A 14774-nucleotide genomic window follows, 5' to 3' on the forward strand; every position below is an offset into this window, starting at 1 on the left:
ATCCACCACATCCCAAAGGTGTTCTATTGCATTGAGCTCTGATGACTGGGGAGGTCATTTGAGTTAAGTGAACTCACTTTCATGTTCAAGAAGCTGGTTTGACATGATCTGACCTTTGGGACATGGCACATTAATCTACTGGAATGAGCCATGAGAGGATGAGTAAACTGTAGTTATAAATTATGAATATAGCCAGCAACAACACTCAGGAAGGCTGAAGCAATGCTCAGTTAGTCTTATGGAACCCAAAGTGCGCTAAGAATATATCCAGTACACCATTTCATTCTGGACCCATGTGATTTACGTCGAACCAGGCAACATCTTTCCGATCGTCTATTGTTCGATTTTGCTGAGCCTCCGTTTCCTGTTCTTAGCTGACAGGTATGACACATGGTGCGGTCTTCTTCTCCTGTAGCCCATCTGCTTCAAGGTTTAATGATGTGTTGTGCACTCATAGATGCGTGTCTGCATACCTTGGTTGTAAGAAGTGGTTATTTCAGTTACTGTTGCCTTCCTATCAGCATGAAGCAGTCTATATATTCTCCTCTGACCTCTGGCATTATCAGTTCTTTGCAAACCCCAGGAAATGTGTTTGTAGGCAAATCCCAATCAGCACTTTGTAAAGTACTCAGATCTGTCATCAACAACCTTCGAAACTCACCTAAATCCCCTTTATTCCTCATTCTGATGATCACTTTGAACTTCATTAGGTCATCTTATTCAGTCACTGAGTTGCTGCCATGTGATTGACTGGTTAGATATTTGTGTTAACGAGCAGTTGACTGGGTGTGCCAAACAAAGTGGCTGGCCAGCATAAGTGTAAAAAGGAAAAGCAGCTGATGTTAGACTTGGTGCAGTACAAATACTGACAGTTTATTAATCCTATGAGGGGCAATTTGTTTGGACTAACGAGTTATAAAACAACACATGAAGACAAATAAATGAATGAAAAAAATTGTGCTGAATTAAAAAAAAAAGGCCATAAATAAAATCCATAAACAAGCTCAATAAATACCAATATAAAAGTTCAAATAAGACCTTGACAAACAATGTTTAGACCTACAGAGGATCACATAGTGAAATTGCAAACGGGCCGAAAGCTCCAGGCTGTGGCCTCTCATTATGAGGTAGAGAAGCTATCAGTGCTCTGTCGGTTAACTGAAACTACTGGAGGACTATTCAGACACTTACTCTGCTCATTAGGCTAAAAAGAAGAACACACATATAAGATTAAATGAAATGGATGATAGAGCTCAGTTCAGTGTTCACTCAGTCACTCATCCTGTAATAAAAATTAAAGTGGTACTTGCTGCTCAGGTTTATGCTTTTATCCTTTTTTGTAGATATACATCGCTACATTTGTTGTGTCCGGTTATGCATCCAGCTACTACAGAACTGGGGGAAAGCCTTTCAACCCTGTTCTTGGAGAAACATATGAATGTGACCGACCAGATAAAGGCTTACGATTTGTTGCAGAGCAGGTATGAATGATTCTTGATTTGTTATCTGACTGGATTCATATGAATATTTACATTTTTATGTTTTATTGTATAGCACTGTTCAAAAAAGTCAACTCAGAGCTCTTTGTGTGATTAACAAAGCATTTTAATCCCCTTTACATCAGGTCAGCCATCACCCACCAATCTCAGCTTGCCATGCAGAGTCTAAAAACTTTGTGTTTTGGCAAGGTACTGGATTATTGATTTTGATCCATTCTCAGTGATCTTAAATACTAGAATAGCACCTATTGTCTGGAATTAATGTTCATTTGTTCAATTTTTTTGCAGACGTGAGGTGTAAAAACAAGTTTTGGGGAAAGTCAATGGAGATTGTTCCTGTGGGGACCACTCATGTAACTCTGCCAGGGTGAGTCTCTTCTGCCTCATTTACATTGGCGCTGCACAGACCCCTGCCTGGGCATTGTGCAGACGTTTAGAGAAAATCACGCAGCGGGGGTGTAGCACGATTCACAGTATTTTTCCTCTCCTGTTCTTTTTCCATTCAGATCAATAACAATTCCCCATTCTTCGTCTGTGGTGGAAAAAATGTTTTCATATTTTATTTTTGTGTCAGAACCACATACAGATACAGATAAATTATTTATATTATAACTCTAATATGTAACAGTGTCCATATATATATATTTTTTTTTTGAAAACGACAGATTTGGAGACCATTACGAGTGGAACAAAGTGACCTCTTGCATCCACAACATTCTCAGTGGGCAGCGCTGGATTGAGCACTATGGGGAGATCACCATCAGAAACTCCAGCAGTGATATTTGTCAGTGCAAGATCACTTTTATTAAGGTAAGGTAAACATATGCAAGGCATCATCCAGCCTGATGGCCTCTATAACAAACTCTGACAACATTTATAATGCAAAATCTTCAGGAACAAGACCTTATTTGCAAGTTTTAGTGACTCTTTTATTATTATATCATTTATCACAGTCTCATTTCAAACCTCTTTCATCTACTGTCAGACTTTAAATCAAATAAAAACTTTTTAAAGATGCTTAATTTAAATCATCCATTTGTATTTATGCACTACTTGTACCATACACCATAGAAATCTTTAGGTTGTTACACAATAAACATAAAATATGCCTGTTGTACTAAACAGAAAAACTGTGAACACATGAATTAATATTTAAGTAACATTTACATAAATATGACATGAATAAACTGAACATGCTAATATTTTCATTAGGAGTGACCAGAAAGGACAAGATTAGAAATGTATCAGAGGAACAACTCAAGTTGAATCAATTGGAGATAAGTGAGATGGTTTGGACAAGCGCAGAGGAGAGATGGTGAATGTATTGGTCGAAGGATGTTAAATATGGAACTCCCAGGCAGGAGGAAAAAAGGAAGACCACAGAGAAGATTTATGGATGTAGTGAAGGGTTGGTTTGTCAGACGAGGAGGCTAGGGATCGAGGGAGATGGAGGGAGATGGAGGAAGATGAGCCACTGTGGCTCCCTAAACGGAGCAGCTAAAAAAAGATTACATGAATAAACTTACCACATAGCTACATTTATAAACGACATCTAAAACACAAAGGCAGATTAAATTGTATTTGGTGTGATTGCATTGTCGCATCACCAGATGCATTATTCATTAATGGCATACTTTTCTGAAAACCCCAAAGTAATCTGTAACAATTAGAGTGAAGTAGAGAACTGCACTGAAGATTACTTTGCAGGACCACGAAAAGTAAATTATTTCTGAAATAGAAAATAGGATTTCTTTGTTTTTTTCTCCAAACAATTTGGTTTTGGAAGCATGTTGGATGAATATACTGTAGTCACAAATCAGTTTATGAAAGGTGCACTACTGTGAGGCAACAGTCTTGTTTCATATTCATACCAGAGTGCTTTTCTGTAAAAGCAATCAGCCATAATGATGGCTACCACATTAACATGTCCCTCTATGAATCTCAGGGGCTTGTAGACTGATCAGCAACAACATTAAAACCAGCTGCCTGTCCATGTTGAACTGTCAGAGCTTTCGGGGCTTTTAGCTGGGGTCTCTATGTATCCCACATTTGACTGATCAAACTGACATCTTGGAAATGTGGAAATGCTTGACATGGATAAGATCAGATTTGCTTTACTTATCTGAAATGTTTAGAAATAACTATGTGACGGCAAAAATAACTCAATAACTGAAAAAGCTCAATAGAGTAAATATATCACAAGCATGGAAAGGAAAGAAACGTAACTAAGGTACACTAAAGAAGGAGGGCGCTTAATAAAAAATTGATCAACTCAATCAAAATCTACATATAATAAAAGATAAGGATCTTAATTTATAAAAATCTATTAGATAAATGCAGGTATGAGGTGTACAAAATGTTCTGCATTTGTCCTCGCGACAGCAGAGGTGAAACAGATATTAGAGAAAGTGGTCCACTGCCTGCCCAGTAAGTGGTGCAGATGGGGTCCAGGTTATCCATTACTTATCTACCATAGCCACAGTCATTTATATAACCTCTGCGTTACCTGATGGAGGAATCTACAAAGTGTGTTTATCCAAACTGTTGTTCTTGCATCTATACAGATGGTGTTTTTCACCTGCATGCCAACAAAACCCAACAAACAAATGATCTTTTTTTCTCATTTTTTTAACTATGGAGTCATTTGCCAAGAGGAGAAGGTTCATTGCTTTAGTTTGCGTCACTCGAAAGACCTCGCGAAGCTGTGCAGTATAAGTCAAGACATGCCAGAACACATTATGCATCCTCATCTCTCATTAACCCTCTCAGGCTCAAATTAAGATTTTTTTTGCTAATGCACAACTAAGTCCTGCAGTGGTACTTCTGAGTAAAAAAACATGTATGTGGGGTAATCAGGTTGTTAGTTTTTAACTGTTGCAAATCAGCAACGCCTGCCTCGAGAGGGTTAAACACACCGGCCCAGCAACACAAACACACTGGGGATCAAATGGTTGACGCAAGAGCAACATCTGCTGACTGTAAGAGACACTGTCGTGGGCTATGTGCATTCTTTCATACTCACCCACTATAACACGCTGCTTTTTTTCTAACAGGCCAAATACTGGAATTCGAGTGTAAATGAGATAGAGGGGACTATCACAAATAATAAAGGAAAGGTTATCCACCGACTCTTTGGAAAGTGGCACGAAGCGGTTTTCTGTGGAGACCCACCTTCAGCTACATGCATCTGGAGAGCAAGTATGAAAGTCTCTCAAAATTAAGTAGAAAAAAAAACCTCTTCAATAATGCATCTCCCTGTTATAGCTTCTCATGCTGTTGATGTCACTTGTGTACAATATAGATGCAATGCCAGTAGACCATGAGCAGTACTATGGCTTCACGAAGTTTGCAATTGAGCTGAACGAGTTGGACCCATCCCTGAAACTGCTGCTACCACCTACAGACACGAGACTACGAGTGGACCAAAGGTAAGAGGAAAAAAGTGAAAAACATTTAAAAACCCATTAGTATATTTCCATGCACTTACGCAGCCTGGTGATCGTCAGCTTAATTTTAATAAATGTCAGTGAGAAACATACAGGGGGAAAAGGTTAAAAACTAATTTAGATATAACATCTAATTTTCCTGCCAGAGGACTGTCAGGCATAGCTGAATTAAAAACCAAAGCATTGCCAGTGAGTATCTAAGCACCACACCATCATTGATCTCAGTCACGTCCTGAAAAATGCACCTTGTGATCAAAAAAGTACAAAAATAGGCACTCGCGTTAAGAATAGTACACAACTGCACGCCCTTTCAGGCTATCACAATCAAACTAATTTTAGCTCATCTTTTAAGTTTTTTAAGTCTGCAAACTAAATGCTGCTGCCCCGAGGTGCTGGAGAAACAACGAAGCTCTCAGTACTTTGCCATCAAAGTATGAAGCTGCACTGCTTCCAGCTCTGCAAATAAGTGGTTATGTATTCTCCTTTTTAGCCCAAGCTCCACCGTCTTACAACGATCCAGAGGTAAAGTAAAATCAGCAGCCAATTTATATTTATATTATACCAGTTCTCTTAACTGTAGGCTTATTTACTTTTTTTGTTCAATATTTTGTCATAAATAATAGGAAAATGTATAGATTTCTATAAATTAAAGTGGAACAGGCTCACCGCCTTTACGCATACAGACTGTTTATGCCCACGTTGGAAATAACCCTGTGACAGGGCCATTCAAAAACAGGAAAACCCCTAAAATTCACTCGAAATGAGAAGACGCGAGTGAAGATTATGCTTGGATGTGGAAGATTAATGTTTTAAACATCTGCATAATGAATGCGTCTGGGTCTCAACGGCAGACTGCTGGAGGAGGGGAAGTTAGAGGCTGCAGAGGAGCATAAGCAGAGGATTGAACAGCTCCAGAGAGACAGACGGAGAGTCCTGGAAGAGAACAATGCAACACATCAGCCTAAATTTTTCAGGTACCCTGAGTATCTAAGCTTAAAACTTTCTCACCTAGAAAGTCACTTATGGAAAAGTGACCACATCTCCGCTCCTAATGGTGAAACACAACTTGTAAATCTGTCGTTGACAGTGTTAATTGCAGTTGTGCGTCTTTTCTGTCTCCACAGGAAGGCACAGGACGATACCTGGGTGAGCAACAACACGTACTGGGAGCTGAGGAAAGACCCTGGCTTTGCCCATGTAGATTTCCCTACACTGTGGTGACCGTGTGCTGCAGATCATACAAACATTTGGACCTGCACAGCCTCTACTGTGATTTGTGATCCAGACTGGTTCTGGTGATGTCTGTATCTCATTCTGACCATCCACATTCTGTACTGGAGTTCATCAGAGTTATTGCCTTAATAGCAAGTGCTTATCTGAGTTGTATAAACACATTTATGCAAACATATTATGAGAATGTTGCTCAATTTGCAGTAGGCCAATTTCATTTTTTTGCCTGCATTCCACATATTATGTTGTGCTAAACCACTTAAACTAAGAAAAGGAAAGATCCTTGGTATGAAGGATGAGAAGAAGAGTTTCATAGTTTATCTACACTAGCTTAAAATGTACTGATCAACTGGTTATGTTGGTTGTTGTCTTACCATGGACATTCTCTACCTCTGAGATAAACTAGCCTCGCTACGCCATTGATTCAGTGTAAACATCCGATATTTATTCTGCATCTGCCTGATGCCTTACTGGTTGTACTCAAACTTGTTTAATTTATTTTGTTGTACCTGCCAGATGTTTAAAAAAATAAAACAAAAGTCTATGTTTCGTAAGGAATTCTTGCTAACAAAATATTGTGCAAGCGATCTCCGAATCCTTACTGAAGTGATTTTTCTGTCCGTTATGAGTATTTACTGCTTTTCGCTATGAATGTGTGAATGATTGTGCAACTATGAGCAGCTGTAGCAAACTCAGTCATATCTTTTTCACTTTATTCAGCACACCATTGTCTATATGGACCCTGGGCTTTGGGACCAAAAAAAAAGGGAAAAGAAATGTCCGAAAACTATGCTCCATGAGCTCAAATAAAATTTCTGATTGTTTTCTTTTTTGTTGAGTCTTTTGTGGTTGTTTGTTCAAAAACACTGAAAGCATAGACAGTTGAAATAATTCCCTCTCATCTCAGATGATGAGTTGGCAGGTAGATAGCCTGATTATAATTTTGGTGCACAAAGGAAAAATGCAATTCATTTTAAACATGATGGGTCAGGAATGCCACACGAAAATGCCATTTAGGAAGCTATGAAAAGCAATTGGGGTATAAACACTAGGTTTACTGGGAATGTGAAGCAGTTTCCTGCTTCTTACTATACATATTCCTTAAGTGAAGTAGCAACTCTTAAAGGACTGGTAAAAGATCATCTGCTAAATTATAGAATTTTTTGCTCGTGGCTGCACTTCATCCCTTTATAATGTTCTTGGCTTTATGGGTTAAATGTCAGTGCCATCTAAATGGAAACCTGTGCATGATACTTTCCCATGAATAGCCTGCAGTATACAGTAGATATGTGGCTACGTTTCACAACTGTTGAGTGAATTGTTCCAATCACTTTAGAAACAGCTGTATGTGTTTGACGACGGTTCGTGTTTATGGCTTGTTTTTGCCCGTCCTGCTAAGCAATGACCAGAGTTCAAGGTTAATGAGCAATCATGGAGCCATGCAACAAGTAAAGGTTATCATTTATAAATAAGGAATGCAGGAATGTTGTGAAAGTCATGTTGATGAAAAGAGTAAGATACCGCTAGTGAGCCTGTCTGCATTTTTGACATCCTACAATATGATAAATGAGAGGATTAATTTGCTGATGATTTTTTTTACAATTAATGAAGCAAAGACACGAAAAAACATGTTCATACTTTGAAAAAAGGGCTCCTTTTGTTTTCTTTCTTTCTTTTTTTTTACTCTAGTAGTATAGTTTGTTTTGTTTGTTAATCCACGCTAGCGAACATGGGCTCATCAGATTGCTGGGTGATCTTAAACAGCCGCTAGGTGGCGACAAATGCAAATGAAAGCGGACTACTGATAATCTGTTTTTACAAAAATGCCCCATAAAATATTGTCACTGGTCAAATAGGACTGAATAAATTATAATGCAGAGCAGTAGAGACATCAATGCAGTGTAATTAAGATACTTGTAAAATAGGTTATTTCTTTATTTTATATATATAGTCCCTACATAAATCCAGTTGACAATTTACCAGTACAAGCAAATATAGAAGAGACATTATTATTATTATTATTATTATTATGATAAGCTGGATTGTAAGCGTACAGGAAGAAAGGCCATATATGCCATATATGTTTCGGCCTCTCCTACCGTGCAGAGGGCGGAGCCTTTTGTCCAAAACAAAGAGTGCAGGAAACCAGGCTGAGCTACCACAGAGGAACTGACTCCTGTAAAAGTCTGACCACTGGGGAGTTTCTCTTGCAGGTCACCAATAAAGCGAAGACTCCGTGGAAGCGGTAGGTGGAAAATTAGCCAGATTAAAAAAAAAAACTAGCATATTTCGTCTTATCTACAGTGACTGCTGCACCGATGGACTTTCGGTTTCCATAATAACCGGTGCTTTGATTGTTGTCGTGCAGACTGGAGGTTTTAAATGTAAAGAGCTGTATGGTGTCTACTATGTTTTTGCTTGAAATGAGTACAGTGGCTGAAGTAGGAAGTTTATTTGTGTTTAGTCCTAAGGAGGAGCTCACATGGGTGAGGTCCTCTGTAGCTGTGTAGTAAACGCCTCCCCTCTCTTCTCTCGCTTTCAAAGCTCGCAGGCTTTATCCAGCCGAAAGATGTTTGCTCTGGCTACCAGAAACTTTGTGGAGGAGGTGGAAGATAACGGGTCCCTGATCCCGGTGACCAGCCTGAATGACACCATTGCTCTCCTGACGGTGGTGGTGAAGCGCAGGCGTTTCTGGTGCTGGCAAAAGTCCAAATATCTTCCCACTGATTTTAATCTCAATGATATACTAACAGGAGACACACCCATAAAGCCAGGTAAACCTCAAAAGCAGCACGAAAATGGCCGCATGTGTCACAGTTTACTCTCCCGAGATCACAGAAATTTGATTTTTTTAAAAAATATATTTATTTACCTTTTGCAGTTGTGGTTGAGACAGACTTCATCAAATACAGTGGGACATTTAGTGACAACATTCAGGGAACTGTGGATGCAAATTTTTCCAAATACAGCATTAAACTTCAGGGTGAAGACTCATCCAAACTCCAGTCATCTTTTGGAAGCTTGAAGAAAGAGGAGATTGATATGCAGAAGTTGCTGCAAGACTCAAAAGACAAGTTGGTTCACAATCTGTACCTGGTGTCACATGTAAAGTTGTTTCAAACACTCTAAACATCACCTGCCGATCAGCATGTTAAAGATCGCATAAGTGATCTTTGTCCAGCTGTAAAGTTTCACACAAAACACGATGCCCGGTTGAATATTAACGCAAGAAAAGATGATGTAGGATAAGTCACAATAAAATTTTGTTTCCAAGAATGTTCCTGGTGAAACTCACCACATCTTTCTTGTGTTAGGGTTCTGGACATGTCCCACTGTCTAATCCAGCAGACAAAGGAGAAGCAAAGACGGGTATTTGGGATTGTAAAGGATCGTATTGTAACCACTCAACCCTGTTCAGTCATAGAGGAGGTGCAGCAGGGAGGACAGTGTGGGGGAAATCTGAGCACCTGTGGCCCCAAGATGACTAAGGTACAATATCAAACCTCGTATCAGACCTAATAGTTGCTGGTATTTAGGGTTCGGTCAGTTTTTAAAGTTGCTAATACATTCCTATATTAAGTCAATAAGCTAAGTTCACAATACAAAATTCATAGGTCCTGTTGCCAGGTGAGCAATACATGTGCTGCTTTTACCCGGATGAGTTTCAGATCTGCGTGTGCCAGCTTTGCGTGTACATTTTGAAAGCAGAAGAGAATAAGAAGAAGTGGAATAAATCTTGCCCACTATGCATGAAACAGTTGCATTGTGGTTCCTCTTCAGAATTCAGGTCCTTCATTTATCCTCGGTTTTTCCTCTTCATTTCCAGAAATCAAAACTGGGAATTTATTGTTTATGTTCTAGCTACATACAGTACTGTGCCAAGGTCTCCAGACAGACTTGACATTCAAGGCTCTTCCTTGGATGTTGGCTGCCTCTTTTTCTGTTTTCTGCCAGGATGATCCTACACTGCTTCAATAACGTCGATGTCCGGGCTCTGAGGAGGCCAGTCCTTTTTGTCCTCCACTGGTCCAGTTTCCTTAGATTTTTTTTAAGGAAACGGCACACCATACTGAGATGTGCCAAGCCTTCCACTAATAGCTCTTGGGTATCACCCTGTGTATGTCAAATTGTGTTATCTTTGATATATTTCCTACATTTAACCAAAGAAATGGGAACAGATTATGTGCTTTAACAGGCTGTTAGTAACAAAGTTATTAAAGGCTTTTTTTAAATTAAAGATGGATTCAGTTGTAAATGTTAAGTGGTTTAAAAAAATAAATTAAATAAATAAATAAAATTCCTCTGAAGGGTCAGGTATAAGGATTGGAATGAAAATGAGTGAAAAAGCAGCCAGTGTCCAAAGAAAAACTATCAAAAGACATTCAGAAAGCCTGGAGAACTGTTGCCTAAGACCACTTTAAAAAAAATCACAAAAAAAGTGTGACTCCTTGGACCTAAAACTCAAGACCTTTGCAAAGTACTGTAGTTAAAACTATATCTTATATTAAATTCTACTATAACCTTAAAGAAAATATTGAATCTTTAAATAATTCTTTAAAGCAGATTAATATTTATGACACTCACTGAGGAATTTTGTTGCCATTTGTTCTGATTCGGTGTTCCTGTTTCTTCAGTTTTTATTGAAGGAGAACGCAAGCTTGGGCAATGACAGTGACATTACCATGGAGATTCCTACCAACACTCCAATAGCCTATAGCCTTATAGAACTAAAGATCAAACACGATGGACAATATGGTGAGAAGTCATTAATTGTATTTGTAGAGTAACTGTCTTACTTCATGTTAATTTAACAAGAACTGATAAACTCAAAGTTATATTTAGTAATTGCAGGATCAGCATCATTAGTTCTAGGCTATTGTTGGAAATATCCATGTTCTGTCTCCTTGAACTATCACGTGCATTTTCCACAGAGCTGTGTGTATTGTCAGGCACCAATGGAGGCTTTGATAAAGTTGATGGTACTGCTAGAATGAAAGACCAGCCGTCTATTTCAGGAGCTCCTGCACATTCATCTGACAATAGCTGCCTTCAACAAGGTAAATCACTGTTTTCGCCTCAGATTTCTTACCTTTTCCAGCAAAAAAACACACGATTGCATGCAGAGAAATGTCCTGCACACCAGAGCTGTAGAGCACATCAGGTTAGTATTTGTTTCTAAGGTTTTGTCACCACAGTGGAAAGTTTCCATGCATTATTACACTATAACTGAGCAACCGAGATCAAATGTTAGACTGAAAATGAGAGCATGTGATTGGCTAGTCTGTATGACCAGTTCTTATATATTGCATTCTGCTCTTTCCTCCGTGGATAGCTTCTCTCTCTGCTTTTCATTCTTTCCCATAACGCCAGAGTTATGGATATATCTGACAGCTCTGTGTTTTTTTTACAGTGTTCCTTATGTTCTAAAAAGGACGCTCCTACAAATACTTGTAAAACTAACTGTGTCCACTCTTTGCAACAGAGCCTTGAATTTTTTGTGGCCTTAGATTCTTTGAAAAGGGCTCTATAAAAATACAGGTTATTATTTTTAATAATATTATTTTTATTAGTAGTAGTAGTAGTATTAAAAGTCTACCGTTGGGATTTAATATAGAGGTGCAGTGTTAGTTTTACAGCTGAAAGGTGTGAACGCGGATATTTTGGTGGCTAGCCTTGTTGCCTATTCATATTTATAGGAGTTTCATCTTGATAGCACAAAATTTAAGGAGAAACATACAATTATACTTCACAAGGATTTGTGGCATACAGTTTAGCTCTAAATTTAATGCTGTAAAAAGCATGTCTTACTTTGGTTTGAGGATTTTTGATAGTTGGAGCGTTCATTTATTGGGAACGAGGGGGAAATGTTATGAGAACTGGGTTTCAGGTTTTTGTCACATTTCTACATAAAGCTCGGTACATAATTAAAAAATCTCTGCATGTTTTTTCTCAGCAGTGCGCACACAGTTATTTTCATATAGTTTCCTTTTGATTAATGCCAGAATCTTAAAATATGTAGTAATGACTTTAAGAAGTACCAGCAGCCTCACACAGCCTACAAGAAATTACCTTTACTTGTAGCTTCATGGCCACAGTAATATTTTCATTAACACGAGTATGAATCAGGATATGACTATAAAGGGTTTTGTGTTCCTCTACACATTGACATCACTCACTCCGTCATACTCCTTCATTGGGTGTGCTCGTTTTTCAGCCACTAATTTGCGCTGCTCTAGGCATGTAGTTATTGAAATGAACCAACTACATATTTGTATATAAATCAGCACATTATTAGTAAATTATCCACTTTCATGGGTGTACTTTTGTTAATGCAGATTCTTTGGCTCTTTGGCAAAAAATGGCATTTGCTTTTTCTGTGTTGCGCTCCAGCAGCACCACACCTCTGCTGTATTCAAGTCAAAGGGTCTCAAAGATAAGAGACCTTGCTGCATCTTATCAGAAGGGTGTTAAACGTATATGTAAACACAGTTTTGACCTATATTAAAAGGGTACAATACAGTACAGTTTACTCTTTAGTTTGCTATGGAAGTTATGTACTGACTGTATGATTTTATTGGGTGGAATTTTGAATCAGGACTTAACCTGCTTGGAATAAGCCAAGATAATGGTTTTGCATTCACCGGCCACAGCATGCATGCGTGTATTGACTTTTTTTTTTAAATAGCATGTATATACACATGCAGTGTTTTATTAGCTTCTACATATTGTTGTGGTTTACATCATCATAATCTCAGTTAACCTTTTTAACGTGCTCCGGGAGAATGTTTTATCTTTGACAGTGAATGACAAACTGTCCTTATTTTTCTGTCTTCAGAACTAGACCAACTGAGCGATCATTTCCAGCTGCTTTCAGCTCTTCCGGCATCCACCAGGTCCGCTCTGCTACAGCAAATTACAAAACTTTTGCAGGATCAGATCACCATTAGTGCACTTCAGGATGTGGTAAGAGGGACGGAGAGGTCTAGGCACTGGCACTGCACATTCACTAAAAGAAAATGGACATAATGAAATTCAGTTACGTTCCGTTTAAAGTCTGACCTGTCTCCTTCTCTGTCTCAGCTAGAGCAGATGTGCGTGGATAAGGGATCTGCCTCAGTTGACTTTAAAACAACAGCGTCTCAAAAACAGAATGTCCAGGCAATTCTGGATCTTTTAGAGCAGTCTAGTCAAGAGGAACCAACTGAAAAAAGCCGATCCACATCGCTTCACACAGCCCTTCACCTCTTAATCAGTGCATTGGATGGTGAGAAAAGTTGTACTCTACAGTCATTACTTGTGGATTTATTTTCATATACTAGAGACCTAGTATACCCACTTCATGCACACTGCAAGTTCTAAAAACTTAATGCAGGTTCCTTCATCATGCGTCTGTTTTGTCTTTCAGAGATGACAAATGATTGTCTTGCTGCCTTGGAAATGTGCTGCAGCCCTGCAGTGTTGGGGATATTGGAGCTACTGGTTAGTAAATTCTCTTTTTTTTTTTTTTAAATGGCACAACATGTTAAGCAGGTGTTTCTTTGTAAATTAAACATTGCACATTAAGTTAGCTGCCCCTTATGAATCTCTCAACACCTGTTCCAGGTGCAGTGTGCATCAAAAAATGGAGAGTTGCCTCTGAGCGCCGAAGCGTCGTCTGTACTGACAGAGGCCATCTATGGAAAGATCGAACATCTGTTTGCCTCCTGTAATGTGTCCCTGCGGAGAAATGGGGACATGGTGAAGGCAGAAATAAACAAGCAGCCAGGAAATCCTCTGGTCCTGTGTATCGTGATTCGAAGTCTTGCCTCATTAGCTCAGGGTGTTTGAACTGAAACCTGCTTTACAGCCACCAGAAACAAGTGTCACAGTGGAATTAGGTAAATGGAAACATGTAAATAATTCTTTTTGTTATTTTAATAGAATATTTTAAGGGGTGCTACATGACCAAGAAGTCATTCTAAACATATTGAATACTTGATCTGGACTCATATGTGATTACTCAATGTGTTTAAAAAATAATAATAATAATAATAATAATAATGAATTAATAGTCACTTGGTTTTTATGTGAATAAATATGCAAAATTGTATCAAATTTTTTTGTAACTTTGGCAGTTTCCTTCAAATAAAAAATGATTTTGAGCAGTTGTCTGATTGTATAAAAAAATTATGAACCATATTACAAAATTATCATGGGTGTGGTGCTTAGCACAATCCTCTCCCAGCAGAGGTTTCGGGTCTGAATCCCGGTTGAAGCCTCCCTGTGCAGAACATATTCCTTGGAATGTGAGATTATACAGTCGTTACAACTTAATTCACATCTAAGTGCGCAAAAAGAAGCGATAACCTAAATATGGTCATCTCAGGCACACAGCTTGCAGCAATATCCCTATAGACAAATCTATTATGCTCCTGGTTCTGATTATGTTGGGCATTCTCATGGGAAAAAAAAACATGCTTTGTCTCTCAAACTACCATCATGTTTTATTATTAACATCTTATTAACAGTATATAATTATGTCATCATCACTAAGATTGTATTCAAATCAATTGTTCTGAGCAATAACTGTTTCTCAAACGTGGACTGATCACATTCTTTG

At 38.5% G+C, this 14774-nt stretch overlaps 2 protein-coding genes across 3 annotated transcripts in view; both read left to right on the plus strand.

Moving 5' to 3' along the window:
- Nucleotides 1–8139, plus strand: part of osbpl3b (oxysterol binding protein-like 3b) — a 38562-nt gene extending 30423 nt beyond the window's left edge. The window contains exons 16-23 of one of the 2 annotated variants that reach the window (XM_005934769.2): nucleotides 1344–1481; nucleotides 1625–1688; nucleotides 1788–1866; nucleotides 2165–2309; nucleotides 4553–4697; nucleotides 4801–4927; nucleotides 5797–5919; nucleotides 6070–8139. In XM_005934769.2, coding sequence (XP_005934831.1) covers nucleotides 1344–1481; nucleotides 1625–1688; nucleotides 1788–1866; nucleotides 2165–2309; nucleotides 4553–4697; nucleotides 4801–4927; nucleotides 5797–5919; nucleotides 6070–6166 — 918 coding nt within the window. In that variant the 3' untranslated portion in view covers nucleotides 6167–8139. The remainder of the gene's footprint in view (nucleotides 1–1343; nucleotides 1482–1624; nucleotides 1689–1787; nucleotides 1867–2164; nucleotides 2310–4552; nucleotides 4698–4800; nucleotides 4928–5796; nucleotides 5920–6069) is intronic. The other variant, XM_005934770.2, reaches the window with a different exon arrangement.
- Nucleotides 8140–8269: 130 nt separating this feature from the next.
- Nucleotides 8270–14616, plus strand: gsdmeb (gasdermin Eb). Its single transcript, XM_005934771.3, has 10 exons — nucleotides 8270–8420; nucleotides 8720–8949; nucleotides 9057–9249; nucleotides 9490–9664; nucleotides 10810–10930; nucleotides 11107–11232; nucleotides 13011–13138; nucleotides 13256–13439; nucleotides 13581–13654; nucleotides 13778–14616. Exons 2-10 carry the CDS (start codon nucleotides 8745–8747, stop codon nucleotides 14000–14002), a joined length of 1431 nt encoding a protein of 476 aa, XP_005934833.1. The 5' UTR covers nucleotides 8270–8420; nucleotides 8720–8744; the 3' UTR covers nucleotides 14003–14616.
- The last annotated feature ends 158 nt before the right edge of the window (nucleotides 14617–14774 follow it).

The sequence above is a fragment of the Haplochromis burtoni genome, unplaced genomic scaffold (assembly GCF_018398535.1).
Source record: "Haplochromis burtoni strain Fernald_Lab_line unplaced genomic scaffold, NCSU_Asbu1 Contig_120, whole genome shotgun sequence".
Lineage (NCBI taxonomy): Eukaryota > Metazoa > Chordata > Actinopteri > Cichliformes > Cichlidae > Haplochromis > Haplochromis burtoni.